The sequence below is a fragment of the Aspergillus brasiliensis genome (assembly GCF_001889945.1).
Source record: "Aspergillus brasiliensis CBS 101740 unplaced genomic scaffold ASPBRscaffold_24, whole genome shotgun sequence".
Classification (NCBI taxonomy): Eukaryota; Fungi; Ascomycota; class Eurotiomycetes; order Eurotiales; family Aspergillaceae; genus Aspergillus; species Aspergillus brasiliensis.
In genome coordinates, this window is record NW_027137465.1 from 66,346 (window position 1) to 91,022 (window position 24,677).

At 48.7% G+C, this 24,677-nt stretch overlaps 8 protein-coding genes across 8 annotated transcripts; 3 read left to right on the plus strand and 5 right to left on the minus strand.

Annotated features, from left to right (window-relative positions):
- Nucleotides 1–223: 223 nt before the first annotated feature.
- On the plus strand, nt 224–2,157 carry ASPBRDRAFT_138786 (multicopper oxidase; the record flags this gene model as incomplete). The annotated part of the gene is made up of 3 exons (XM_067619024.1): nt 224–470; nt 533–1,007; nt 1,083–2,157. 3 exons carry the CDS (start codon nt 224–226, stop codon nt 2,155–2,157), a joined length of 1,797 nt encoding a protein of 598 aa, XP_067473288.1.
- Nucleotides 2,158–3,716: 1,559 nt separating this feature from the next.
- ASPBRDRAFT_666645 (intradiol ring-cleavage dioxygenase) lies at nt 3,717–4,759 on the minus strand (the record flags this gene model as incomplete). The annotated part of the gene is made up of 2 exons (XM_067628760.1): nt 3,717–4,075; nt 4,135–4,759. 2 exons carry the CDS (start codon nt 4,757–4,759, stop codon nt 3,717–3,719), a joined length of 984 nt encoding a protein of 327 aa, XP_067473289.1.
- A 3,399-nt stretch (nt 4,760–8,158) lies between these two features.
- Nucleotides 8,159–9,167, minus strand: ASPBRDRAFT_60048 (uncharacterized protein; the record flags this gene model as incomplete). The annotated part of the gene is made up of 4 exons (XM_067628165.1): nt 8,159–8,479; nt 8,508–8,639; nt 8,827–8,941; nt 9,046–9,167. 4 exons carry the CDS (start codon nt 9,165–9,167, stop codon nt 8,159–8,161), a joined length of 690 nt encoding a protein of 229 aa, XP_067473290.1.
- An 809-nt stretch (nt 9,168–9,976) lies between these two features.
- On the minus strand, nt 9,977–10,177 carry ASPBRDRAFT_138890 (uncharacterized protein; the record flags this gene model as incomplete). The annotated part of the gene is made up of 1 exon (XM_067619036.1): nt 9,977–10,177. A coding segment is annotated over one exon (201 nt), but the record flags the coding sequence as incomplete, so codon positions are not given.
- Nucleotides 10,178–11,494: 1,317 nt separating this feature from the next.
- On the plus strand, nt 11,495–12,425 carry ASPBRDRAFT_35432 (RTA1 domain-containing protein; the record flags this gene model as incomplete). Its single annotated transcript, XM_067623347.1, has 2 exons — nt 11,495–11,660; nt 11,764–12,425. 2 exons carry the CDS (start codon nt 11,495–11,497, stop codon nt 12,423–12,425), a joined length of 828 nt encoding a protein of 275 aa, XP_067473292.1.
- Nucleotides 12,426–15,703: 3,278 nt separating this feature from the next.
- On the plus strand, nt 15,704–18,145 carry ASPBRDRAFT_189274 (glycoside hydrolase family 32 protein). Its single transcript, XM_067620156.1, has 2 exons — nt 15,704–16,179; nt 16,334–18,145. The coding sequence occupies exons 1-2, from the start codon at nt 15,775–15,777 to the stop codon at nt 18,086–18,088; spliced, it is 2,160 nt and encodes a 719-aa protein (XP_067473293.1). The 5' UTR covers nt 15,704–15,774; the 3' UTR covers nt 18,089–18,145.
- A 429-nt stretch (nt 18,146–18,574) lies between these two features.
- Nucleotides 18,575–18,916, minus strand: ASPBRDRAFT_201301 (uncharacterized protein; the record flags this gene model as incomplete). Its single annotated transcript, XM_067621533.1, has 2 exons — nt 18,575–18,643; nt 18,758–18,916. The coding sequence occupies 2 exons, from the start codon at nt 18,914–18,916 to the stop codon at nt 18,575–18,577; spliced, it is 228 nt and encodes a 75-aa protein (XP_067473294.1).
- Nucleotides 18,917–20,469: 1,553 nt separating this feature from the next.
- On the minus strand, nt 20,470–23,900 carry ASPBRDRAFT_666658 (uncharacterized protein; the record flags this gene model as incomplete). Its single annotated transcript, XM_067628761.1, is given in 6 exon segments — nt 20,470–20,516; nt 20,536–21,741; nt 21,805–22,623; nt 22,681–23,140; nt 23,285–23,676; nt 23,813–23,900. The coding sequence occupies 6 exon segments, from the start codon at nt 23,898–23,900 to the stop codon at nt 20,470–20,472; spliced, it is 3,012 nt and encodes a 1,003-aa protein (XP_067473295.1).
- Between the last annotated feature and the right edge of the window lie 777 nt (nt 23,901–24,677).

Sequence of the window (24,677 nt, forward strand, 5' to 3'; positions counted from 1 at the left end):
AGATAGTAGCTTGTCTGACTTCAACTCACAGCTTATCGTTCATTCCACAGACTGGCCCAAGCAGAGACTACTGATGTTTATCCGTGCGTCGCATTCTTCATACAATACGGGACAAAGATAACCTAGGATGCGTTAGAGAGGCAGTGATCATACTAGATTATAAATAGCTGGTCGGATACTTGCAATCTCGTAAATTGACAGGACAATCGCGGCACATCACAACATGGGGGTATCTTACGGGAAGCTGGTTTTGGCAAGTTTATTCATTTTCTTCCAGTGGGCATTATGCCGGGTGGTTGAATACAATCTTACTCTCACATGGGAGGACCTCGAAGTTTCCGGAGTCACCCGAAAGACCGTTCTCATTAACGAACAGTTTCCCGGCCCTCCACTGCGGATGAAGCAGGGAGATAATGTAGAGGTCATGGTGACTAACAATATGCCTTTCTCAACGACCGTCCATTTCCATGGTCTGCTGCCCTTTGCCACCCTCCTCCAGTGTTCTGTTCTGACAGACTCGCTCATCTTCTAGGTATCCGACAGCAAGGTACTCCTTGGTCTGACGGAGTTCCCGGCCTTACCCAAGTACCTATCGAGCCAGGGGACCAATTCCTATACGCCTGGAAAGCCGACGACTACGGTACCTATATCTACCACTCCCACGAATCAGCCCGTATAGATGATGGTTTTTATGGCGCCATCTACATCGAGCCCGCAGCCAATATTGAGAAGCCATTCTCGCTGATCACCACAGATAAGGTGGAGTTGGAGTTTCTCAGAAGGGCGGAACGGAATACTCAGCCGGTCATTCTTTCCGATTGGCGGCGTTTCACTTCAGACGAAATTTTGAGTATTGAGGAGATATCTGGGGTTGAAAGCTACTGTGCCAGTTCCATACTCGTGAACGGCAAGGGGTCTATGTACTGTCCACCTCAGCAGCAGATCAATGATCTCACTCGACCGGAACTAAAGGTATTACTGAACGGGAAAAATATGTCCGATATGGGGTAAGTCCATGGGTGTGCCTGTGGTTTCCTCCGCTGACTCAACCTGGCCATATGTATTGACTCAATGATTCTTAGCTGTTTGCCGCCGATTCCTGCACGCCTTGGGTTCTTTCCCTTCGACACAAGTAACATTCCCCAAGGGTATTACCAAGGCTGTACACCAGCTCGTGGGGAGACTGAAGTGTTCTCGGTCGATCCTGCCAGGCGATACGTTAGCTACGACTTGATAAACATTGCTGGAAGTTCTTCGCTAGTATTTTCTATTGATGAACACCCGCTGTACATTTACGCGGTTGATGGTCGATATGTCGAGCCGGTACTTGTCGATGCACTAACCATTCATATTGGAGCCCGGTATTCTGTCATGGCCAAACTTGACCAGCCTGCAGGTAACTACACTGTTCGGGTGGCAAATAGCTACGCGAATCAGATCATCAACGGGACTGCAGTAATGTCATACCGAGCTCCACTTAAGAAGAACTCCGTTTCAAAGCCATACATCACGGAAATAGGGACGGCTGTCTCGCAGGAAACATCAATTCTTGATGAACATAATTTGGTCCCGTTTCCGTCGGTGCAACCGGCGTTGGAAGTGGACCGCACATATATTCTGAACATTCATATGTATAACGCATCATATCGCTGGGTACTGGGAAATGACAGCTATCCCCTGTCAGTCGAGCAGCTATCGACCCCTGTGCTCTACAATATCAGTTCAATACCTGCTCAATATACCCTCTCAACCTTGAACGATACATGGATCGATCTCATATTCAACATCGAAACTGGCGAACCTCAACATCCGTTGCATAAGCATTCAAACAGGTTCTTCGTGATTGGAGAGGGCTCGGGCCCGTGGACATACTCATCCGTGGCGGAGGCCGTTGAACATATTCCAGAAAGTTTTAACCTCGTGAATCCCCAGATCAGAGACACATATGCGACGCCCAACTCCCGAGCGGGTGGGTCTTGGCTTGCACTTCGATATCATGTGGAAAACCCGGGACCTTTTCTATTCCATTGCCACGTTATTATGCACCAGGCTGGTGGGCTTGATCTGGCTTTGTTGGACGGCATCGACGCATGGCCAACAGTGCCGGAGGATGTCAATCTACCATACCTCAGCCCACCTGCAGTGCTCCGAAGCTGATGTACCTCAGCGTGCGGTTTGGAGGATGGCGCAGTGGGATGTCAAGTGGCCTTGGTTCATGTGGATACTCGAGGACCTGCCAAGCTGGGACCGGATTAATGTTAATCTGGGGAATGGAAATAGGACTGTCTGATCTTTCCAAATACCCGTTAGACATAGACATTTAATACATACTATACCTAACTACCTTATTTCGTAGGTAACGATACACATATGATCAATAGGGTAGAAGCTCAGAATCAACCTTTGCTTTACTTGGTACCTATCGCTCCAAGTGGTTGCTTAGAGCATGAAGTAGCAGTAATTTACTGTCTCACCTCCTTCCTGTCCGCCATCATATCTGGCTGAATCACGCCTCTTACATTCTTCAAGATCTAGATGCTGTCCGTATCTCTCCCTTTCTTGGCATGCCAACAGTCATCTTCCACGGAAGAGAGCAATCAACCTCTTCCACATAACTGACGACTAGGCATTCTCGAAACCCCGTCATTATGTGTGATGAGGATTTGCCGTTGTAGGTCTTTAGGTTCATTCAGGTGATGCTAACAACCAACTGGACGCAGGCCTCCAAACAGACCATTAGCGGCCAGTGCGGTCTTTAATCAGCGTGCGATCACCTGATCTGCACCTGCACAATGTCAGGTGACTCCGCCCCTTAACGCCAATACCAACCGTATAACACAATTGTAGGGCTGCAGAGGATTAACTATGCATAATTCTACACTTGTCGGTGGTTCTTTTTGTTAGTCGCGCTCTGTCGCTTAGCACTAGCGAATTCGAATTATTGCTTAATAGTGTACTCGGCGGTAGCCACAAGGGGCGGTCATGGTCAAACAAAATATATATATTCAAAGAGTATATCCCACCAGCTAGCAAAAAAAAAAAAAAAAAAAAAAAAAAAAAAAAAAAAAAAAAAAAAAAAAAAAAAGGGCATAACCTCATTTTATATAATTCAACATCTTGACTTAAATCTGCTCCAATAGTAAATATCAATGGGTAGTCTGCCATATTCTCGTTGATGTTTCTGTCATTGTCCTAATAATGACGATATTTAGACCTGAGGGATTCGTAATTAATATATCAAAATTCAATGATTTCCTCCTTATTGCATTGCTCGCAACGGATGAAATAGTACGTATAGTCTAATGGATATGCGCTCGATTACTTTTGCCTATACAATACTGCTGAGCCTTGGGCCCTTGCGGAAGACTGACCCGGAACCACTCCTTAGCAACACTACAATTACCTACGAGCCCGTGGAAAAAATTGAGAGCGGGAAATTAATACAACAATGTCAATTTTTGTCAATCTATGGTTATGTGCACTGCCTGATGCATACACGTCTAAAGCAGAGATAAGCTCTCAGTAATAAGTCTATACCAGCGCGCCCGTAAAGCGAAAGGAAACCCACGCCTGTCGCATATTCCCCGTGGAGCTAGCAAGCAGGAACGGAAATCCGATACTGCAATTTTGAACAAAGGTGCTATGGTATAAACTCCAGAAACCATGAAGTATATACTATGGTAGCTCCGTAGCGACAAAGTGCCTGGGAAATGATTCTAAGAGTCACCCAGATAGTTGTCACCATATTCAATGGCAGTGGTGTCAACACCGAGGGTAATGTAACCAATCATTCCCTTAGTCACGTCCTTGCCATCCATGGGCACCACATCGACAACAGGGTTGAAGCCGCCAGTCGTGTCGTAAGGGAAAACAGAGTCCTCAGCGTTGGTGGTACGGTTGATCTCCGTGTGGTAGGTGTAGGGCTCAAGAGACATGATTTTTTCTTCCAGCGCTTCGTCGAAATACAGCTGGCCAGTGCTCACGAGGTTGCCAGTGGTAATGGTACCGTTTTCACGGAGAGTCCAGTTGGTGTGAACTTGAACGTGGATGTGGATTGCACGCTGAATATAGAATCCTGCGATCACGTTCATTGAGTAAGAGTTGTACTAAAGGTCCGGCCAGTCCTCTACTTACCAGGGAAAACGGTCTTCATCTCCATCATGCCATTTTTATCGGTAGGCCACATTCCGCGCAGGAAGGTAGTTTCATCGGTGTGCAGGTCGGTGACTCCGATTTGGTAGTCGCTCTCATTGATGCCCTTCTGCTCGAGGAGCTCGAGGAAAGGAGTATTGGGCGACAGATGCGTGAAGCTGGAGTAGGATCCAGTAGCATTGCAGTGCCACATATCTATAAGAACATCCTCGAGAGGCTCGCATGTGGCCATATCGAGAACACCAATATCTAGCCACAGTGGTACTCCGGGCTGATCCTCACTCATATCCTGACGGAGCGTTTGCGAGGGAGGATAGACATAGGGCCCCTCTGTAACCTCGGGGGTTAGCACGCAAGTGTCGTTCTGGATGGACTCATAGTAGGGGGCCTCAGTGTGAACCGAGTAGGTAGTGTTGTGGCCATGCCAGCGGCGGTCAATGTTCCGCTTCCACCGCCGCTCATGGTACTGGGCAACGTTCTCGCGACACTTCAAACCCATTTCGGAGCGACGACTAATCTCGCTACGACTGAGGATATCATGCGGTCCCGCATGAGCCATAGCAGTGGCCACCAGGGCCAAGGTGGGGAGGGTAGATAAAAGATGCATTGTAATGAGGTATTCGGCTTATGGATAGACGAGTTGTTGTGGGATGGAAGAAACATCCGTTTAGTCTGGCGGACGACGATGTATATATAGTCACTGATAGGCATCCAGAGAAGTACGAAGCCGAACTCGCTGCTCTACAGGAGTCTGATCAGTTCCTACATACTGGCTATGGACTCACCCGGTTGGTGGACCATGATGGGTCTGAAATCGAAGTTGAGATAGGGATCCTGCCTTCGTGACGCCAACTTGAGACTGACTAGCCAGCTTCCCGTGCTTCCAAGATACCGTGCCAAGGATAGGGCAAATTGAGTACTCTACACAATATCCACACTGACGCGAAATCAATCGTCTCTCATTGGAACAGCTAGTCCAAGATGTACCCATTTTCCAGCGGACGGGACTAGATCCTCCATGACTTTCTTGATAACCGACGAGGACGTGAAGTAAAGTAGCGTCGGTACTAGACTGCATCCTGCGCAGTCATATACTCTCTAAAGTAGTACCACGAGCAGGATACTGTGTAAGAGAACAAGAGCAGTCGGGTGAGTTCACGAAGCTCCTGGATAAATTCGATGATATTCTGTCCTCTTTCTTTCGTCCGATCTGGAGGTGTCTTCAGGTTGATTACCTACGTACGATATATGTATTGAGGCCACTATATCATAGGCACAGTCATTGATGTCAGACCTTCTTGGATTATTTCCAGTGCGGCAGTCGAAGAATCAATCAGCCCCACAACATATAGATTGGATGGAAGATCTTCCCTGGTTGAGATACCAAGATAGAGCAAAATAAGACCTGGCATTGTTTGCTTGGCATGCTTCGAAGTTGGCTGCCTAGTCTAGCACCCTGCCTCCTCAGGTCCCCTGTTGGCGTCAGAGACAGTGCTGGCTTGATTGAAGGAACGACCTAAGATCTTGTTCACACATGAAAGATATCATAGGTCTTCTACCTCGCTGCTCGGATCCACCCGGAGTGATAAGGCACTGAATTTTCCGTAACCTCCCGCTTAGTCAGCTACCAGATGCTGACATCAACCAATCGGGATTGGAGCGCTAAAACTAGGGCTATCTGCAGCCTACGGAGTACTTTGGATGTGAAATAATCCGACTCCACGGGAGAAGGATCTGCCACCCGCAATCCTTTCAAGTGAGCAGAACCGTTAATGAAATTACCCGGATTGGTTCCAGACCTCAACTGGTCGGCCTGCTGGCTTTGGCGGATATGGCAAGAACTCCGTAGTAGAAACATAACTATACCAGGAAGGGGTGCAGACATCGTAGAGATTTCCTGTCTGGTAGAACTACCGCTTAGTAAAACACAGTGCTACATGCGATGAGGAAATATTAGACTTCGATTGTTGCATCGCATTCTAGCAATCTAGAGCAGACATGTCCACATATGATAAACCTTTCGGCAGACGCGGTAAGCACGTGGAAATTGTGTGAGTGAACCCTGAGACGACGGAAATGGCCGTCCAATGTGTACCATGTCCTTGGCACTCCGCTTAAATAGAAGTTACACTATTTGGCAAGAGGGAATTGAATGGATCATTCTGGGAAGTGACCCGGATGCTCACGAAATGTACGACTCTTCAGCAACAATCAGCAGAAGCCAACAAAGGTGAGTGTCCCAGGCCGATAGCTATCAATAGCAAGAACCCATCCTAACTATGACCAACTAGGTGTGGACCATCCTTGTCACAACAAGGTGTTGGATTATATTCTTCAACCACAGGCATCCTCGTCTTTACCAGCAGTATGCCAATCGTGATCGATCTCATTCCAGGCAAGTCATCCGGCGCTATAACCCAGATAAGGACTGGGTACGGCCATCATAGATTTTTTCCACTTCATTTTCGGCCCGTCTATCCACTATTACGGGGCCCGTCCCATCCTAGCGATGCCGAATTGCGGAGACGAAAGCTGAAGGAGCGGAAGGCAGGGTGAATCTAGAACTCGGCCTGGCTCGTATTTCCGAGAGGGTTAGCTAATCTCAGCACTAATGAGAGATAACAACTGATTCATCGTTTCTGATATTAAAGCTCCCGATGTCGTCATCACTTGATACGACGTGCTTCCGTTCCTTGAGCCTGCTGCATGCTGTTTTGGATGAGGTTTTGATTCTCGTCATTTGGTGGTCCTGTCTCCTGTGCACGCCGACAACACTGTCCATTGACCGGTGTTACTTGTTTCCTTGGGACGGCCTAAAGAAAGCTGTTTTTGTTTTTTCAAGGAACGACTTGATTAAGCACGGTCATTGTGTGCAGTGCAAGGCTGACTGTGGGGCGGACCCGCTTGGCAAGATGTTGACACTTAACAAAGCAGATAAGTACTCCAAGACAATATATCCGTAACTCCGCTTGACGAAAGACTTGCTAGGACCCTGCTTCACATCAGCTTAGTAAATTCTGTTCCGCCAAGTACTCGATTATCTTGTCTCGTGAAGGGTACCTGACTGGTTAGATCAATAGTGAAAGAGGCTGCCTGTCCGATTGGGCGCCATGGACAATCAGGCGAAATAGATTTCGGTTCGTTAAATAAGTCTTTCTAGAAACGGCCTACGAGCTTCTGAGTCAGAGACCCCTACTGAATAGAATGAACCAGGTTCTAGAGATGTAGGAAAGCTCATCCATAAACTACTGGAGGTGCGAATCACGATGCACTGGGCCTACAACCATGAGATTGTAGTATAGTAATCACCACTCATCTGCCCATATTTGAGTCAGTAAATAGCACTCTGCTGTACGTAACGTTGTCGCCATCCGTGGGCCGACTTTACCGAGGACTGAGAAGAACATTTGAAAAAGTCTAGCACTAACAGCCATATGTTCCTTTCATTGAATAAGTAGTGGTAAAACGAACCAAATATGAAGAAAAGCTTCTCTTCTCTATATAATCAATCATTGACAACTAGTCGGCTCGGGTCGGAAAAAGGGGTTCGAAAGAAAGCGAAGGTAAGTAGTTCACAACCACCAGCCCGTCGCGGTTCACTTTTTTAATATCCCACAAACACCGAGTCTTGCTACTCAGGATCAGTTATCTGCCGCAGGTTTTAATGAGTAGCCGGTAGGTCTGATGTTGAATTATTTCCATCTCTTGCCAAAACGATATTACAGGTTTGGAGAGCTTCTTGGACAGATTTTGTCGGAGTGCACTACAAGGCCGCAGAGTTCAGTCTCGCAAAAACCCACAAGGGAATGGTCGTCAAAGCGAGAGCTCCGTATGTCATCAGTAGACAAATTTCAGACGACGACAACAGCCAAGTCACCTCGACACTCACTGACGACTTCTCCCCATACCTCCGGAACCCATGGGGAACATTGCTGAAAATACGCAAAAACCCTATATCGAAACAATAAGTACTGTGAGCCTGATACTTCAGATGTAAGGAGGAAACTTACCCATTCCGACTCAACAATTCGGCGTACAGTAACACTTCATCCCTCAACGGATCCAGCCCCGCGAGTCCGAGCATCACAGGCGACAGCCCTCTGACCTGCTCTGCAGTAGCATTGCCCGGATATAACCTCAGATTCCCCCCGCTCCTCCTTTTGTTTCTAACCCCTAGGAGCAAAGTATAGAACTCCATTGTCCTCCTTGGCAGAATTGGCGCGTCCCAATTTGTAACCCAGCTCGAAGCGTTTATTATCCGAAGCTTCAGCAGCTGCGGCTCGTGGCAGTCGTGGTGAACTAGTACGAGAAACATGAGCAACTGCCCCTTGTTTGGGCAATGCTGCAAGATACACTCGCTCTCCCGGATGCTGCGCTAGGGTGATCGATGCCGCCAGGCATGCCCCAGCAGATGTGCCGCCAACGGCCAGTGTCTCGCTATCGCCGCCAATTTCGTTGACATGGTCATGGATCCAGGGAAAAGTGTCCTCGGCGTGATTCCATGTCAAATGTTATATATACTCTGGGGTATGTCAGTGATTCACGTTAACTACGATGATATTGGGGAGGAAAGGGGGGGGGGGGGGGGGGGGGGGTTTCCTTGTTCGGCGAGTGTGGCAACGATCTGAGCGCACGTAGCGTCTTCTAAAGACATGGTGCCCAAGACGAAGCGACTCTATGGAGATGACAGTATATGTGGAGACTTTGGTCTTTTTCAGCCCCGACGGGTCGGTGGCTGCGTGCCTCGATGGTGCTCCCGTGGCGAGTGGGGATTGTATGGTCTTGAAAGCTACATTTCTGATGGAGACCTATCATCGTTGGTATGCTTGCTGAGAATATAAAGATCATGCTGACTGAGTACCAAGTTTATTCATAGGCTCTGCCGCATCCTACTCGCAGCGCGTGTTGTTGACTACTTTGAGCTGTTCGTTTGGAAGGTCAGCCTGGGGAGGAGGCAGGGTGGCTTCCAGGGCTAGCCATTCTTCGCTGGGGCTAGTGTACTGTGAGAAGTTCATCTGACAGTTCTGACTGGATGATGAGGCTGAGAGGTCTAGTGTCTGAATGGTAAACAACCTGATGTTTTGAATACGTCCCGGAAGCTCAGCTGAATCGGCACTGGATTCACGATGGCCGAAGCCGGGGATTGGTAAACCAACCCCGCGAAGTTTTGTGGCTTTTTGAGGAGGGGTGTAGTTCCAATCTACATATCCCTCATTACAATGGATTGCATACTTGTCTTCACTGCAATGGTTTTGATCCCACCAGAAAAAAAAAAGCATTGAAACTATTTGCATCGCGCTCTTGCTCTCTCCGGCCTCAAGCATGCCTATAATCTGATATTGCTCATGCTTTATGTCAGAGATGCAAGGATTCGAGTGAACTTATGCTTCGTAAATAGATCCAAGATTCAATCCTTATTGAAACGAGGACATCATCGTATTGGTTATAAACAGACCCAAGCAATTTGTATAATGATTCAAAGGCGTATTACTAAGTATTAGAAATAAATCTTGATATTATCTATTACAGTAATATAGTTCCTGATGCTATGGATAAGCCCTTATCTGCCATGTGAACAATTTGCCAATATCATGGGTGATATAGCTATATATAACATGTTCTGGGTTGTTGCTTCACAAGATTACCAATAGATATAGGAAAGCCTTCGTACTGCTGTAGAGCATGGTAGCAGTGAATGTATCAAGATGCTCACTGTCTACACACAGTAGACATGTGTTGCTGTAGGGATGAGCAGGAACAGCATCTGCTACAAAGTGTTCATTGGTAGTCATATCTGGCTCTGTATATTATTAGCAGCATCCACTTAACATCTACCGGAGCATTGAAATTTTGCAGAGTAGATCGCCTGCTGCTGGACTAACCTTACTATAGAAATGAGGTGGGGGTCTTTGATCATATATGCCATCAGCTCTGTTCGGTCGCCTTCAGCTGGGTAAAGTCCAAACCCACAGCCCTGAACAAAATATGCAGATACTTTATGAATGGCCAGTTGCACCTGGCACCCTTACTGTATCAGTTGGTTCCTACAAACAATGCCATTACCAGCTACCGCTTGTATGACAGTATTTACCTTCAAATTCCCTATTTTTGCACTCCTTGTGGCTGGCTTTGACAACTGAGCAGGTGCGCAAGCTCTTTTCCTGCAATTGTCGACTGATATAGATTCAGTAGATGTTTTTATAAGGTTAAAGATTCTTCTGAAGTATTATATAACTCGGGAAGTGCGTTGCTCATATCGGTAATAAAACCTCAACCAGCTAGACCAGTGCGTCGAGCGGTGCTGGGGATGTTAGAATTATACACAGCTTCATGAAGACAAGCGATTCGACCCATTCACATAGTTTTAATGTCAAAAAGCCCTTGGCTTCTGATTCCACTGCGGCTTTCATGAGGAAGGCGGTTTCGTTATCGCGGTGGTGGTGATACGAAAAACGCGGGCCGGACGACTATTGATTGCATTACCAGATACCTAAATCAACCCTGTACTACCTGGAGCAACGTATATACGGCTACTACATAATGTGCCCTGAAATTCTATACATTTACCAGTTGCCAAGTTGATATCTACAATCGATCAATCATGTCTGGGTCCTCTATGATCTTTCCAATAATAAGCGATATATTAAGGCTCAGTTGCGTCAGCTCAATTTCCACATTTGCAATTTCTAACATCTGAGCTTGTTCCTCTTCGGAAATAGTACTACCAACGAGATCGTCCAGAAAATGGAAGAACTAGAAACAGTCATATGATTTCAATATTTGATACTATTGGGAAAATCCTGTACGACCGGAAAAGCCCATTTTGCTGGTCATAGAATGGTCTAGGGTCAGCTTGGCCCACTTGCGAAGCAACCCAAACAAGCGGGTCCTTACCGTCAGACCGTTGTCGCGCAGATCGGGTGCTGAGTACAGATATCGAAAATCGTAAAAGTGTGTCCGATATTGAGATTCAATGCTCCACTTAACCGCCCGATTAGCTCGTATTCGTTCACTAGAGATACTCTGGACCTCGTTCCCTATTGCACAGCTCCACCGCAACCTCAGCGCGGCTACATGCATCTACTGTTGAATCTCCTGTGGCTTGGAGTTATGGGCCCTACTATATGAAGGATAACAGCCGCCCTTATCACCAGAGTGATACGCTTTGTTTGTTCGCTATATTTTTGCCCCTATTTCTGACAGACCAGGACTTCTACCTCATATAACCCCATGTACTCGGCGATAGTCACGACTGCACGCCATATTCGGTTTCAGCTACCAGTATCCGAGCGAGGTTCTGCTACATTCATTCTTCCGAAACCATTCTCAGACAGTCGTGACCATGGCGGATGGTGGTGACGGGTTCTCTCTCTACAACTACAAGCCAAGTGTAGCGGCTGGTGTCGTTTTTGCATTGGTGTTCGGAATCAGTGCAGGGCTCCATGTGTGGCAAGCATTCGTGAAAGCTAAATCCTGGTTCTTTACGGCCTTTATCATTGGATCCTTCAGTATGTTTGAGTGTTCTCCGGGGAAGGAAAATGGGTTGCTGGATCTGAAGTTGGGCAGGATACATATAAGAGATAACCCTTGGCTAATCAGAACGGAAAACAGTGATGACATTCGGGTACATAAGCCGTGCTATCTCTGCCAGAGATCCAAATAGTCTCGGCCCCTACATCAGTCAATCCCTGTTGATTCTGCTCCCACCCTCGCTCTACGCAGCCACCATCTACATGTGCTACGGACGAATCGTGAGATGCACGCAACGGCCGGAATTGTCCATAATCGCGCCGACCAAAGTGACCAAAATCTTTGTCATTGGAGACGTCCTCGCCTTTCTCTTACAGTGCAGCGGTGGAGGGATGATGGCGATAAACGGCCTAAGCAGCATCGGCGAGAAGATTATCGTCTTCGGCCTCGTGGTTCAGCTGCTCTTCTTCGGGTTCTTCTTGTACGTGTCGGTCAAGTTTGCATTGCGGATTCGCAGCAGCCCGGTCAGGGTGCCAGGTGGGCCTTGGAAGACTCTGCTCTATGTCCTCTACATCATGGCCGCCCTCATTATCTTTCGATGTGTTTATAGGATCATTGAGTTTGTGCAGGGACATGACGGCTACCTTGTTTCGCATGAGATCTATATGTATCTGTTCGATACCATTCCGATGCTGCTGGTGCAACTTATCTTCCATAAGTGGAGGCCATACAACATGCTGTACACGACCGACACTGCGCTTGGAGGCGGTGAAAGCTACGTTAATCTACAGGGGCTACACTAGCGACTTGGCTTGTTGATTTTCTTTAATTATTGATTTTTCGAGTGCCATGAGGCGGATGATCAAAACGCTTACCAATGTCGCTTGCCAGATTTGGTCCGACATAGCTGCCGTCTTCGTGTACCTCTCAGAAGCTTCCCAGGGTAAACGAAGCGCCGGTGAAGTCGTTTCCTATTGGTTCCGAATTCACAAGCGTACCCTACCTGCTAGGATCGCGGTGGTGATCCCAGATCGTGGCCTTGTAAACTAGAGAGATATGATGCTCGGGATATTCTTGAAACTATGTCAACTTCGAGGCATAAACCCTACCTTACTTTCTCTGCGTTGTGACCAAATCTTTTTTTCTCCTTTCTTTCATTTATTCATTCCTTTATTTCTTCTATATTTGTGGCAGAATACTTCTTCTTTCTATTTTTTTTTTTGTATTATCTAAATATTAGAATTTCTTTCCCTCCCTATTGTAGATTCTACTGAACTGTTTTCTACGGAAGGAATAAGGTTATTTACATGGCAATAACTCTATTTCCTTCCCCACCCCTTGACTAGCCATTGGTCTTGTCAATATCCCCTGTCCTCGTATTCGTACACTAAGAATTATGTGGTACACTAGTTACACCGCCTTGACACATACACAAACTACGCAGTACAAACACCCAGTGGCAAAATCATAATTTTTTCTCCCTCTTTTTGTTTGTTCTCTTTTCTTTCCCAGTTGTTCTGGCTCCTTGTATTTTATACTTTGTCATTCATAAGACGAAGTCTGTTCGCAATAAAACTCAGATTAAGAAGGATAACACAAAACCCAGGTCCAGCCACTTCTGGACCCCATCATACGGCAGTCATCAGCGACCATGTGGTAGGTAAATTCAAGGTAATCTGCGACTGAACCGGCGGTGACACAATAGCTAGGATATCCTGAAATAGAACAGAACCTTCTTAGATCGTCCTTTCTTAATCCTCACCAAAAGGCTTTATTATTTATGCTATTAATAGATAAAAGATAGGCACAATAGTGAGAGCTTCCTATACATACTAGCCATAGAACAATATTTTTCTATAGACTAGTTCGTTTTACCGTCTGGCAACTAGGCGACCTGGCCTCATTCTTCCGACCAAGGTAGGCAGATTCTGCAACTGAACCACGTATTGTACAAGCAAGATGGACTAAGTGTGTAGCCACAACCAACCTGGCGTTCGCGATATATTACAACGGGTTCTTAGTGCTTCCAAACTTTAGTAATAGAGCGGAGCAGTGGGAGTCATGAAGAGAACTTTACCAGTGGCTCAATGGACCCTGATTGCAGTTCACTTAATCGCCCGCTTCCAGGCCTCTATTAGACTATATCAGATACGACGAGCAGCCCCATCGCCAATGACGGACTCATAAGAGAGTTGTTCGGTAGGGAAACATGGGCCCTGTTAAGCTCACCTTGATTGTAATTCATATGCCAATAAAGGCCGCTCATGGATTCGAAAATTGGTACGGAACGACCACACTGTCGAACTAATCCAGGCAATGTGGCTGGGAGAATGCCTTTTTTTGTTTATAGTTTGAGGGGTTGAAATAAATACCGGACACTGAGGGTTGCTGGGGTGGTGAGATAAGCTAGAAACTGAACGCGGACTTGTAGAGTGATCGCCTTGCACCATCGCCTATGAAGATAGACTTGTCTATGTGCCGAGATGATACCGGCCGTATGCAGTGCTTGTGGGCGGTTAATTTAGAGAGGAGGGCAGGTGGGAGAAGTCTCTTTCCATGATTACCACCCGATATGGGAACTTCGGTGGTGAGATCCGTTCTTTTTGCTTAGGCCTTGGTCTGTCATTCTAGTAATAGTTACGAGGATGACATCCAATTTGTGCTTAGCCTGCAGCGTCGATTGATTATATATAGCACCATAGGTGGGCCAGATTTCATGCCGTCCAGTAGACCCAAAGTTAAGGAAAAATACTGCAGTAGAAGATAAAATAAAAGCCATTGCCATTGGCCGAGTACCAACATTTTAGGTTCCTGTCTAAGAGAGACGTATTATCTCCGCACATAAGGATGAGCCCTTGTGTTCAAGAAGAGGTTGTAGTTAAGATAATGTTATACTGTATAACTTATCTCCTTTCCACCCACATCCCCCGGCCGTGCTGGAAGTCTATCGCTATAACACATAAAAAGATCAATGTAGGAATACTCCTTTGTCGGGTGTAATGACCAAGCGCTGTATAAACTGCCGGGATAAACAAAGCAAAATACCGGAGCTGGCAGGGGAAGATTTCGGAGTCACGACAACAGATCGTCACAGCTACCTGGCTGGTCAAGCAATGAATGTTAGCAAGCTGACCTGAAAGTTGTCTAGGTTGATCACATACCCTCGGCTTCGTTGACACGGAGACAAATATTGGCAGAGTTTGTCGAGACGAGAAAACGAGCGTCAGCTTAGGGTGAAGTACTGTGGTGAACTACAGTCCAATGGTCATGCCATCAAGGCATTGTGGACTTCCTGCGGGAAGTCATTCTCCCTATATGAGCTCAGCTGCCAAAGGTGGCACCCCTCAACCTAGGAGGCCGTCTTACTTTGCCCATCAGGGCTCACATAACGTGCCGCGCACACGTGATCGTGTTGAGCTCATTGAGGGATGATATTACTATGCACGGAGACGTTGACGATGGCCTACAGAGATAGAGTGGGTTCTGCTACTGCACCGTATGGAGTGGCCAAAGCTAAACATCCTCGCCCAGCATCACAACGACGGATCTGGCCCGGACAAAAGGATGAGAAGACAAAGTTTACCGGCATTATCGTATATACTAACAGCGAGAGTCTGAAAGCTCGTGTCACTGCCGGTCCCATCTCGGAAAAGGCTCACTTTCCAAGGGAAACCGTGGGGAACATGGAGCAAGGCGCTCAATTCCCTTGGCATTAAAGCAATACAGGAGCTCTACGCTCCGAGAAAAGCAAAAACCTCGGCGTAAATATCATGCCATAAAAAGCTGGGCGAGACGAGAGTAGCAGGACTAACACTGCCTTCGATGTATCCTCATTGGTAAGACTTGGTTGCTTGGCTACGCCAGTACGTGTTCAGGGACATGCTAAACGAGACAATTCTCCGGAGCTCCTCCGAAGTATTGCAATACACGCGGGGGCAGAGCATGTCCCGCTAAGTTCCCCGCCTCTCCAGTTTCTCACATCCAGTTATACCTCTGCAGTGATCAAGACGGAGCCAGCGAGGTATAAAGAGGACAGCCGGCTGACTCTCGGGATGAAAGCAATCCCAACTAGAAACTCATCTCTTTCGTGAGAGATTTGCGAACTGCTGAGCCCAACCTCTTTTCCTCGTGCTTTCTTTTCATCCTTTTCTAATGGGGCTCCTCCATCTACCCTACTCATTTCTCCTGGGCATTAGCGCAGTCCAGGCTGCAGTCACGGGAGACTATACCGAGCGCTACCGTCCTCAGTACCACTTCACCCCGGAGAAGAATTGGATCAATGATCCCAATGGTCTGCTCTTTTATGAAAACGTCTACCACCTATTCTACCAGTACAACCCGAATGGCACGGAGTGGGGGGCCCTATCTTGGGGCCATGCGACTAGTGCGGATCTAAGCCACTGGGAGCATCAACCCGTCGCGCTATTGGCGCGAGGCTACCCCGGCGAGATTACGGAGATGTACTTCTCCGGTTCTGCAGTGGCTGATGTGAATAATACCAGCGGCTTTGCGACGGAGGACGGTCAAGTGCCTCTGGTGGCCATGTATACCTCTTTCGTAAGTTCGGATTTGAGAGTGAATCCGGTGTCCATTTTCTTTTTGCTTTTCCCCCTGGCTTTGCAGTGGCTCTTCTTTCCTCTCTCTTCATCCTGTTTCTTGTGAGATGTCCTTGACTAATATAGGGTTTCGGTTTGGCGTTGTCAACCAACAGTACCCGCAGGCACAGCTTCTACCCAGCGGTCAAAGAGTCCGAGACAAACAACAGTCCCAGTCCATCGCCTACAGTCTCGACAACGGCACGACGTGGACGCAGTGGGATGCAGGGAATCCAGTCATCTTGAATCCGCCGTCCCCGGATGAGGCGGAGTACCAGGAATTCCGTGATCCGTTCGTGTTCTGGCATGACGCCACGCAGACATGGGTGAGCCTGGTAGCGATCTCCAAGCAACACAAAATCGCGATCTACACGTCGACCGATCTGAAACAGTGGACATATGCCAGTGCTTTCGGACCATTTAATGCGGTGGGCGGGGTGTGGGAATGCCCCAACCTATTCCCACTGCCCGTGGACGGTGACGAATCCAACATAAAATGGGTCGCGCAGATATCACTCAACCCCGGAGGTCCGCCGGGCACAGTGGGTTCAGGCACCCAGTATGTGGTGGGCAACTTCGATGGCACCCGGTTCACGCCGGATGACGAGGGGATCTACTCCGAAGACGCGACCCCGCCGCCGACTGATAGTGTTGTGTTTGAGAACTTCGAGAACGATGGGGATTTTGAGAGCTTGGGCTGGACAGCGTCAGGGAAGCTGGTAGGCGCGTCACCGGCGGAGGGAGCACTGGGTGGTCAGCAGAATGTCACTGGGTTTCTCGGACATCGCCTGCTCAACACGTTTCTTGACGGGGACCAGACAACTGGAACGCTCACTTCCCCGCCCTTTACCATCTCGCACCGCTATATCAATTTCCTAATCGGCGGCGGTTTCAACAGGAACGGAACCTCCATCAACCTCAAGTGCGAGATTAACGGGACAAGTCAGACCGTACGGACAGCCACCGGTCACAACAGTGAACGTCTCGAGTGGACGGGGTGGGACGTCAGCGCACTACAGGGCCGGACGGCCACGATTGAAGTGGTGGATACAGCTACCGGGGACTGGGGACATATTACCGTCGACGAGATCTCCTTCTCCAACACCACCTTGGCACGGAGCCGGACGGCTAATTGGGTGGACTTCGGCCCCGACTTCTACGCGGCCACGAGTTTTAATGGCCTTCCACGAGACGAGCGGATCAATATCGCGTGGATGAGTAACTGGCAGTACGCGGCGGTCACCCCCGAACAGGGCTGGAGGGGGGCCTATGCGCTCCCGCGAAGACTTTCCCTGAAGACGGTCAACTACAAGCCCACCCTCGTGCAAGAACCATTGGGGGCTGCCTGGTTGCCCGGACCGAATACTAGTGGCATCGACACCAACTACACCGACCTGACGAGGGACATCATCCCCAAGGGGACGATCGAGCCTCTGAATGTATCCAGCCAGGCGGCGGAGATCCAGCTCCGCTTTTCTGCTGCTGCTACTACTGCTGTTGCCCAGGAAGGCCGGTTTGGAATCATCGCGCTGGCCAACCGCAACCTGACTGAACAGACCCAAATTGGATATGACTTTGGCACCAAGGAGGTATTCATCAACCGCATCCGGTCGGGCAACGTGACCTTCGATGCGACCTTCCCCGAAGTGTATCATGCCCCGTTGCTGGAGGCCGATCACGATGGCATGGTCTCCTTACGTATTTTCCTGGACTGGTCCTCGGTCGAAGTGTTTGCCGGTCACGGGGAGACCAGTCTCACAGCCCGGGTGTTCCCAACGGAGGAGGCGAGGGGGTTGTATGTCTTCTCCGAGGAGGCGGACACTGAGAAAGTCAGCATCCGCGTGCGAACTGTTGCCTCTGTTTGGAAATAAATATGGGCAAACAGTATCTCGGTATACGAACTGATGGTCATGGGCTCCATGAATCTCCGCAAACTGCTACCTTTTGATCTTGTAACGCTTTGATTTCTTTCAAACAAGGTCGAGGAGGTGGAGAAGAAGGAGGAAGAGGAGTGTGTTTCTTGTAGCTACCCAACTTACACATGCATGGCTTAAATCGGGTGAAGTGGATTGTCATCTATGTAACCTATAGCCTATAACCGACCATGATGCTCAACCAAGGTTATCTGTGATTTCGAAAGGCATACCACTGAGCATTTGAGAGATCATTAGATAACCAGCACCAACACACATTTAGCCCCCCGGGGGGGCTCCCCTCTCCTTCTCCATCAATCATCAGAGACAGAGCGCGCAGCAAGTCATACCAGCACAACTATGTTTTTCGACTGATTAGTTACGCCCACGAGGTAGTTATTGGTAGGGTCTATCCCAGGTCCTTGACGCCGGGGGGGGGGCTGCTTACATTCCACAACAGAAATCACCACCGCCACCGCCGCGGAGTTGAGGATCCATCTGCTCGGGAATGGCCTATATGTGGAAAGATTTCGCCAGGGCGAATGGAATCAGTATAAACGTACATTCCACAAATGATGAGGGCGAGGGAAGAAGGGACGCCTGAAGAATAATAGAAGTAAAACATACCGGCTGCTGATCGACAATAGGCCGACTAGAGGAGGGGGGTGCAGGGCTAGAAGGTTGTCGAATAGTGACTGTTTCAGCATCCCAGGTTGCTCTATTGGCCGGAGGCTCCTTTCCTCCTGATAGACCGATCCACTTGAGGACGTTTGTATAAATTGCCATCTCGAGATATCGGCAGATAGTTCGCTGATGCCAAGTAACTAATTGCGTAGAGGGAAGAAAGAAGACTGCAATGACAAACAGTCTTCCCTTTAAGAAAGGGGTTGATTTCAACCGCGACAGCTTTCAATATTCCCAATTTTTACATGACCCGGACTATTGGACAACGTACTCGTATCCGTACACTAGATGTTGGGTCTATCCCAAAATTCAGTCAACGAAAAACTCTTATCGAGTTCTCTTCGCAGCGGCAAAAAAAAAAGAGAAAATTACAATAGAAAGTAAAATAAAAAGGCTACACAGGATGGACAGCATAAGCATCCACGGATCCATGGATGCTTCGTTACTGGGTCACTTGGGTTGGTAAAAGAACAATGCCCACGGGGTTTACTCGGAAGAATGGTCCAAATGCGGAAAGTAAACCTAAGATGATGAAGCAGCTGGAATTTTTACCCAAAGAGGTAATACTTCCCGCCGTGAGCTACTCTGGGCCTGCAACAGCCCCACACGGCCGCCCTAATTGGTGGTCACAAAATGCTGGGTAAAATTCGTCATGGTCTTACCCGCCTCCGCAACTAGTACCACTGTCCGCTCTAAACGGATCCAGCTGGTGTTGAAGCTGAGTAAAACAATCAGATTTGGTACGATGTACCAAGCATCCCCAACGCGAAGAAGGAAAGCATGAAGCGTAGAGGGGAACGTGCGAGCATACAACTGTAGGCGAGGGAGGGGAGATAACCAAACAAGGCTAACAAAACTGAGGTCTCTCGGCGTCACAGCTGGGACCGGCGATGTAATGATATGATATACTTACAGATATCACCCTTTTACCTGCTGTCGCTAAACCCTTGGGATATGTTCGATGAATGGAAAGTCTGCTAGTTTAAGGTAGCACTCATTTACTATAGCTCTACAGTGTCTCAACGAAGTATTCATGTCTCCTTGCTTGCACATATATATAATTAACGCTGGATCTTGGGGCTGAAGGTGATAAAGAATAAGTTTTAGAAATGATCACTACATTGTTGGCCTGGTCTCCAGTGTGAACCGGGTGAAACGCCGTAGCTTAGTTGAGACAGACGTTGGAGAAAATTCTCCTGTATTAATGCATTTCATACAAGACCTCCACGGGCTTGACAATAGACGAAGGTACAGATAATCGGCTTCTAGTTTATCTTGGCCCCCCAAAGCTTGTCTGCGCTGAACCCCATCCACGCTTAGCATGAAGACAATGACGCCTTGACTAGAAGTACTATGACTTTCTATAACCTTTGATTTCGAATAGCCCATAATATAAAGAAATATATCAAAGCAAAGTTCTCATAGACATTATGTTCGGCACCGTAACAGCAGCTGCTTAGCACCCTTTTAATTCAACAAACAAAAATTCCTCTATCGATGTACATTAACGACTACTTGGTCATCCCTTGCTCGCGTTATTGCAAGAGGAATCGGGGTGCTCCGACGCTGGGGCGACTATTGTATTGCCCTAATTTCGCTCTCAGTTCAGAGCCTAGCCTGCCATTTCACGTATGGTGCCACTTGCACAATGCCACTCAGACCGGTGTCGACAGGCTCCGGCAGATGTCCGGGATCGGTGATGCTGATAAGCGGTGGATAACCGGCCATCACAATGCGGTCAAAGATGCTTCGGATGTAATTCCACATGATGGTGGGCACTTCGATCACAACGTCGTTTCGCCCTGCTCGCAAGTAAGGGCCGATGTCCACCTTCGGTGCATTGTAGTCGGGTGGTGGCGTTTGATGGCCATTGACCTTCACACGGAGGGTATGGAGAACCTGGGGGATCAGGAGGTATGCGCCGTCCGCGGAGCCCATGCGGGGTGGCCACTCGAAGCTGGTGCTGTAATACCCCAATCCGGACGCATTAGCGAGACTGGGTATCTGTGTCCATGGGACGAGGGCGTCCAAATGGTGGGTGGTGTTGAATTTGGAGGCAATCTGGGAGGCATCGGACAAGTTGGCCGGGGCGGCCCAGTGCTCTGCCGTGAGGGACCAGTTGCCGAGGATGAAACTGCTGGCTACGTCCCGACCAGGTGGGAACGTGTAGTTTTGGCCGTTGGAGAGGACAAGGGGCTGGTCGCTTGGCCCGGCCGAGACATGAAGCTCCACCGAGTCGGACGAGTTCGTGCTAAATTTGTATCCTTGGAGTGTGGAAGGGGCCTGAACAGCGTGAATTGCCGGTTCGCGTAATCCAGGGACGGAGGGCCCACCAAACGCGATCAGAGCAGTTTGGTTTGCCTCAAGGGCGAGAGGAATGATGGTGTTGCCATGAGCTTGCTGGTACTCAAATATCGGCGCAGACAGCCCAGTCCACATATCAAAACGATATGGGCTTTTGTCGCTGGAAACGACGAGATGGCCAGTGCTGGCCTGGCCGTCATTGTAGACGAATGCGAATTGGATGTCTTCGCTGACTGACTCACGCCAGGTTGTGTACCAGGTGCTGTTGGCCTGCACTCGAATTCGGGGCTCCAGGTGGAGAGAGGCTAGCTTATCGATCAGCTCGGCCTGGGAGACCGTGAAGACGTTCTTGGTGCGTTTCAATCGAGCAATAGCGTCTGTGAAGTTTTGGTGACTAGCAGCGCCAGCAGTGGCATATTGGGACGGATCTCCCCCGACTAGAATGACTGGCAATCCTGCCTCTGCGAACTGTCGAATCTTGCCGATGGACTCATAAGTTATATTTGATGCACTGTACACAAGCAGGGCCTTATAAGCCGGTCCGTCAGGCCCAAGGGTCTGGTTGCCGACATATGCCTGTGCAAGGCCGAAGTTTTCGGGTGAGAGGTAACTGTAACTATAGCCTACAAGGAAGTCAGCAAAGGCGAATGTGCAAAACTGATGGAAAAGAAAGGAGTCCTGCTAACCCGCATCAATCAGCTGAGTCATGTTTCCTGCCTGCCAGCGGAAGCTAGCGTCCGTGGCAGACTGCTTGTTGTAGACAGCAATATCCGTCTTCAGAGGACCTGCTTGCTGACTGAATTGAAGCCTGCCCACGTAGTCCAGGAAATCAGCGAAACCGTGATCCCAGGCCGGCTGTTTGTTCGACCACAATTCACCGTAGAAGTACGAGAATGCGGTATAGCCTGGCCATGTCGTTGCCCAGTAGTTGCCAGTATACGACAGCCCGTGAATCACAAATTGATTGACACCTCCCACAACCGCGCGGTTAATAGACCACAGTAGGCTGGAGATCTGGTATCGAAATGCCGCCATAGACACGGCGCCCATTTCGTTAGAGACGATCCTCTTGCCCGCCAATATAGCCGGTCCAGAGAATTGCCTGTAGCCGTCAATATTGTCCATGAAGCCAAGACTCTCACATTCGGGTGCGTTGACGATGGGGACAGTCGCCTCCATGTCCATGGGAAGGTTGTAGGCGGGCTGCGCTGACATCTGCAAATTGAGATCTGTTGTGGCCCATTCCGTCAGTCTCTCCAGGTACTGGCTATATCCCTCCGTCAGCGCATCGCGAAAATCATTGACGTAGCGAACACCTTCGTCGGAAGTGTCCAGAACGCACTGGACAGCCCCGGGATCGCTTGACTGCATGGCAATATTATTATTGTCAAACATTATCAGCGGTAAATATTTGATGAGACTGTATCCGTGCTTCTGTTGAAATACGCTTGGGAGCGACTTGGACCACGAAATATTCGATTTAATCTCGATGCTGTCTTCCCAGGCTGCAGACCATGTTAGCCAGGATCTGGTGGAGTTATGTTATCGTAGGGGGTTCTCACCATAATTTCCCACTTCAGAAAGAAGGGATCTCACATTCTCGTTCAGGACGTACTTCTCCCAGAAATCGATCACAGTCTCGGCGCCTCGAGAGCTAAAATGATCAACCATGTATGCTCCGTTCTCCACAACTGCGTCGGTTTGATTCGACGTGTATATCAAATTTTGAGCGTGGGTCAAACGCTGATAGAATGCGAACAACCAGTAGGTGTGTTGGCCGGGGGTCGGAGGATACGTGAGAGATAGGCGGCCATTTGAAGACACCTCAGCGGTTCGATCCGTGAGCGAAGACTCTTTGATAACGAGACGAGTATGGGGAACCCGGGCAGTGGACGACGCAGTAGAGTTGTCAATTCTTTTCACCACTTCAGCTGAAATGAGTGCAAATAGGTCACCAGTTCCCCAGCCCGGGATTATCCCAGTAAATGATCCATTGGAAGGAACCGCTATCGAGAATGGTACCTAATGGCGCCAGAAAGGAAGACAGAACTGTCAGCTTCACAAACCCGGGCAAATGAAACCTGTTGGTCAAGGAGAAAAGCAGGAAGTGGAAGCCGGGTTGTGATAAACCCTTCTAACTATTGTCTATGACATCCAGAGACGTACCAAATCCCATTGAAGGCCTTCGTCATTGGGGTCAGCCGGCACACCTTGCCCTTGATTGGGTCCAATGGCAAAGTCCATCACCGTACCAGCATCCCGATGAGCTTCCAGCGCAGCCTCAAACAATCTGTTGAATGCGGCTGTGCCAACTCCGTATTTGCCCCAGTCGTCCCCCGGAGGGGCAGGGCTAAGGAAACCGCCAGCGTTATACCACGGCAGGTACTCCACGCCTCCCGCTCCCACATCGGCGGCTGACTGTATGTCGTTTCTCACCGTCTGTTCATCAACGCTGGGATCCGGAAGCCAGTATCGGAATCGAGGCCGTATGATCGCTGACGGGCTTTGGAATGTTCCGGGATCAATGTCACTAGAGAATTGGTCATTGGTGCCGGCGCCTGAGCAGCATACTGCAGAAGTCAGGGCAAGGAGAGCCCACGGGGGGAATCGGAAGATAAACATCAGACCGATGGACGATATGTTCCAACAATCTGATTGTTACACTAGGCATGGAAGAGAGGCGTCACCGCGGACTTATATACACGATCGGAATGGTCCAGGCAGGCGATTGTTGAATCCGCATGCTATTTACCGTTAATCGAAGAGCCCCGGTCCACATCATTTTCGTATTCGTGTTCGTAATAACAGCGTGCAATTATGCCATTTGCGTTGATGACGTCTGCAGACGATAATATTCCATTTTATAATCATAATTATCACAATTTCATGACTGTTTGATGGAACGGACCAGGATGATCATTACCATGGGTCGAGCACCAAGCTTCTTCCAGGGGTACTAAAGGGTATTTATGTGGGGGTTTGGGGGGTTCCACTAGGGTGGCCCTTTGGCTTTCCTGATTGTAACAGAAGCATCGACTCGATTATATACTGTGAACAAGTGTCGGGGAAGTCGGAAGAGCAGTCAGCTTGCTGCAGTGGGCCTTTTTGGGTCTTTCTCTCTTTCCTATTTTTTCCCTTTTCTTGCCCCCTTTTGACGCGTACCATGGTAAGGTCGCCATCTTCCTCTCTTGCCGGCCGCGGGTCTTTCTTGGCGTTCAGGAACAATAATTCTATCGTCTCAGCATATACCCGTTCTGTCCAATACGACGATGATATTTCTTGAGAATTCGTAGAGCGGTATCCCTAGGGTCAAACCAACGTGCACCTGTTCATTTAATTTGCCTAGCATAGATTTGGTTGGGCGAGCACTACTTCTATACACAAGCTTTGCAGGGAACCGGGTGAAGAGATTACACTGGTGAACCGAATGTTTATTAACATCCTCCAACGGCGTTCAGACACAAACTTTGAAATCAACTTCTTTTACTATCCTCTCCCTTCTTATTTTATGCATGTCATGAAGAAGCTAGCGCTGCACCTCGCAGCAAGTCGAATAGCC

Bases quoted from the DNA above. Each gene is read 5' to 3' on its own strand.
- ASPBRDRAFT_189274 (XM_067620156.1), top strand. From the start codon at position 15,775: ATGGGGCTCCTCCATCTACCCTACTCATTTCTCCTGGGCATTAGCGCA. The intron at 16,180-16,333 runs GTAAGTTCGGAT...GTCAACCAACAG, and splicing joins TGGCCATGTATACCTCTTTC to TACCCGCAGGCACAGCTTCT.